This window comes from Lactuca virosa, chromosome 7, assembly GCF_052849685.1.
Source record: "Lactuca virosa cultivar CGN04683 chromosome 7, Lactuca_virosa_CGN04683_v6, whole genome shotgun sequence".
Taxonomy (NCBI): Eukaryota; Viridiplantae; Streptophyta; class Magnoliopsida; order Asterales; family Asteraceae; genus Lactuca; species Lactuca virosa.
Genome location: NC_136432.1, coordinates 14,262,983 through 14,267,143, shown reverse-complemented (window position 1 = coordinate 14,267,143; position 4,161 = coordinate 14,262,983). Strand labels below are relative to the sequence as shown.

The 4,161-nt window shown below is 34.8% G+C and overlaps 1 protein-coding gene across 1 annotated transcript; it reads right to left on the bottom strand.

The window, feature by feature from the left end:
* Positions 1-3,043: 3,043 nt before the first annotated feature.
* On the bottom strand, positions 3,044-3,714 carry LOC145125821 (pectinesterase inhibitor 9-like). Its single transcript, XM_079061230.1, has one exon. The coding sequence runs from the start codon at positions 3,676-3,678 to the stop codon at positions 3,058-3,060; it is 621 nt and encodes a 206-aa protein (XP_078917356.1). The 5' UTR covers positions 3,679-3,714; the 3' UTR covers positions 3,044-3,057.
* Positions 3,715-4,161: the final 447 nt, after the last annotated feature.

Below are 4,161 nucleotides of genomic sequence, written 5' to 3'. Positions count from 1 at the left end.
AGTGTTAATCTCAAAATTATTTAGGATCAAATTCGATAAACCGGAAACTTTGAGGTCCTTTATTGAAATTTATCTAAGAATGCAGCACCACATTTCTTTGAAAAAGGTTTTAGGGCATCATAATCTTAATACGAATATCTATTTTCACATCTAACTTGGTACAAAGTTGTTCACTTAAAATCAAATCTTATAACAAGTTTGGTGTAATACTAGATATATGATTAGACAAACTCCAACTATAACATTAGACTATACGGAGTGGGTGCGGCCTGGACCGCACTCCACTTGCCACATAAGCACAAACACCGCCCCCTAGGTGCGGTCTAGGGTGCACTGCGGCCTTCGGAGGGAGCGATCAATGGAGGAATGTGATTGGGCAACGCATTTGACAGCTGCAAACGGTAAAAAAAAATGAGTTTTTTATTTTTTTTCTTTTAAACTTTAACATCTATTTAAACCATTCAACCCTTCATTTTTTTTTTGATCTTTCTACTACATTACCTCTCAAAAAAAAATGTCTTTGTCTGATTCTTCTGAAGAGTTTGATGTTATGTTCGATGTTTTTGTCGCCGCTGCTAAATTTGCAGAACAAACGTATGAAGCGGCATGCAGTAGGGCATCCGACAGTGCTAAACAGAGAACACGGAGATATATTTTTAGAAATCGTGAAGATGCAAACCAACGTTCGATACACGACTACTTTAAAAAAAATGTCACTTTTCAAGGATGTAACGAGGGAGTGTGATTTTTTCGAGCAACAGCCTGATACTAGAGGTACACCTAGTTTCACCCCTTTATAAAAATATACAGCTGCACTTCGTCAATTAGCATATGACATCCATCCTGATGCGTTGGACGAGAGTTTTAGGATGTCAGCTACGACCGCACGAGATAGTCTACACTATTTTTGCAAAACTATTATTCAGTTTTATGGTCCAAAATATTTACGTAAGCTTACACGCAATGACATCATGAAATTGCAATATCATCAAGCTAACGTACATGGTTTTCCTGGAATGTTAGAAAGTTTAAATTGTTTACATTGGGCATGAGAAAATTGTCCTGCCTCACACCATGGTCAATTTACTCGAGGTGATCATGGGCATCCAACGGTCATACTTGAAGCGGTGGCATCACAGGATCCCTCAACGACATTAACGTTCTTAATCGTTCAACTATATTTAACAACATATACGACGGATCTGCACCGGATTCTTCTTTCCAATTGCGTGGAACACCATATACATATGGTTATTATCTAGTTGATGGGATCTATCCTGAGTATGCAGTTTTTGTTAAATCGTTTACGTGTCCGAATGATACTCGTCAGAAAAAATTCAAGAAAGCTCAAGAAAGAGCTAGGAAGGATGTCGAGCGGGCTTTTGGAGCTCCCAGGAAACGTTGTTTTATATTGAAAAAGCCAACGATTTTTTTCAGCGAGGAAAAAATGCATGAAGTCATGTATGCATGTTTAATACTGCAAAATATGATTATCGAAAATGAAGGAAGAGCGATATGTGAGTATGATGAAGAGGAAACCATTCCAGCGACACAAATAATAGAAATTGGGGGCGACGAGTACATTGAAAAGAGAGCAAGGGTTCGTTGCAATGTAACATTTCACACAATCTTTGTATGGATTTGGTGGAACACATTTACGGGATGCAATACATTAACCTCAATTTGGATCCGGATGATGACCCGGAAGACGAGTTCTCGGAGGTCGACTTCATGTAGTGTGTTTATTTTAAATCGTTTAATGTATGTTTCTTTGAGTTTGTAGGTTTAAAATTTCTAGTGTTTTTTTTTTTTTGAAGTTTGTAGGATTTTTATTTGGGCAATGGAATGTAATATTATTTTTATTTTGAAGTAATGCATTGAATGGTTTTTATTAAAATATAGTTTTTACTTAATTTAAAAAAAAAAGCAAAATGTGACATCATTCATTCGATGTGGTATGAAACCACACTTTTGTGGTAATGGGTGAGGTGACGCCTACGTACCACTGCGGTTTCATGAGCAGCACTCCCTCGAGCCTTAAAATCTATATTATTTGAGGGTAATATCCTATTGTTTATTAAGTTTGAATTTTTAGTATATATTTAAGTTTGTTAACAAGATTGCATTATCTTAATTTTTTTTATTCTATTGTATCATAAATCATAATAATTATAAAACATAATACGATAGAACATTAAAACTATATACACTAAGCAATTAGATAGTAATTAAGATAACTATTAGTAATTAGATAGTAACTATGGCGTCGTAGTTCGTGTACATGTTTGAGGTCTTAGTCTACTCGGTATGAGCAACGCCATAAGACGTTATGTTGATTTGGTAGCTCCCATAACGGCCCCATAACACCGGAACACCGCCCCCCTCTCATGTTATTTGGTGTTATGTTAAGAAATGTTATCATGGTCACGAGAAATAACGTGAGAATCAACCAATCAAAAGCCATTATCTCACTCTCTCTCTAACTCTCTTTGTATCTCTTAACATGTTATAACATTTGCACACCATTTCCTATATAAAACAAATGGTGTTAAAGATGACATGGCATATGAGTTGGCAAATTTTGGGTATGATAACATGTCTTAACATGTTGCCCACACCCACCAGCCTTATATAAAACATAGAGGCATGACAATTGATATCTAGATCCCTACCCCATATTAATAAGATTTATGTGTCGGTTGCGGTAAAAGTTTTATAAGATTTCTTTATTTCTCATAACTTCATATTCATACTTACCATCGAGGATACACAATTACATATACACTTTGAATAAAAGTTTTATAAGATTTCTTTATTTCTCATAACTTCATATTCACACTTACCATCGAGGATACACAATTACATATACACTTTGAATAACATATAATACAAAACGGCAGAACATGAACTAATTATACATTATGAATATAACTTATATATATATATATATATATATATATATATATATATATATATATATATATATATATATATATATATATATATATATATATATATATATATATATATATATATATGCGCGCGCATTGATCAAATTTAGGGATTCTTGACGATATGAGAGGCACGGTGTCTTAAAGTATACCGGTTCAACATCGCAAGCGAATTACTAGCGAGTTGCTTCACGTTCAAGATCTTTGCCTTCATAATCGCCTTCTCCCTCCCCCCGATCACATCCCCAAGTATTCCATCAATGCACATATCAATATCCGTTAGAGCAGCACTAACCCAACTTTGCATGTTATCCTCATGAAGTGGGAAATTTTCCTCAGCATCCTTTTCAATTCGTTGGAACTCCTTCACTGATAGCGTTATTTGATTAACTCCATTGTTGATTTGTCGTGAACACTCTTGCACACCTTGGCTATCTTTATAATTCTTCGTTTTGTTGAATTGTTTTGCCACCATATCCACGTACTCCTTCGTCTGCCTAGCTTTCGACAGGCACACTGCTAATGAAATCTTAGCTAATTGTTGTGGGCCTGGTACGGTTTTCACTGTATATGGTAAAAGAGTTTGAACGCATAGATCATGATATATTGCTGTTCGACACTGTTGCTGAAGATACATCCTTGCAGAAGAACGAGATTCTATCGTCCCAAAAAACCCAATAAAGATTGTGAGAGAGAAAATCAAGGAAGAAAAAAGTATTTGAGCCATTTTTGTAAAGAAACGTGTGAGATATATTGGTGTATTTCTTTGTGTTTGTGATATGAAATTTAGAAAGAAAGGATGGAAGCTTATATAGAGGCGTTATCACATGCTTGCGAATGAACATTCCTTTAAACATATTGAATATTTCACTTCCTTTACGTACGTAAGAAAGTTTCTGTCACGTTCCACGTTCAACTTGCTTAAATATATACTTTTGTATAGAGTTTAATTAGTAGATTAAGAAACCTTGTTTAAATAATACCCGCCTCTTTAATTACGTTTGCTAATCACCGAATAATGGTGGAATCCAAGTTTGACCAAAAGCTAGCTAAGGGTTTAAGTTTTATTTTAAGACAAAAAAATGAAGATTTATGAGGAGATGGTTTTGTTATGGTACCCGTATTGGTAACGTAACGTCTGATATTTCCATATGCGATGCAAAAAAATTTGATTTCTTTTTCTACTATCGTGTCACTACTTATATTTCTC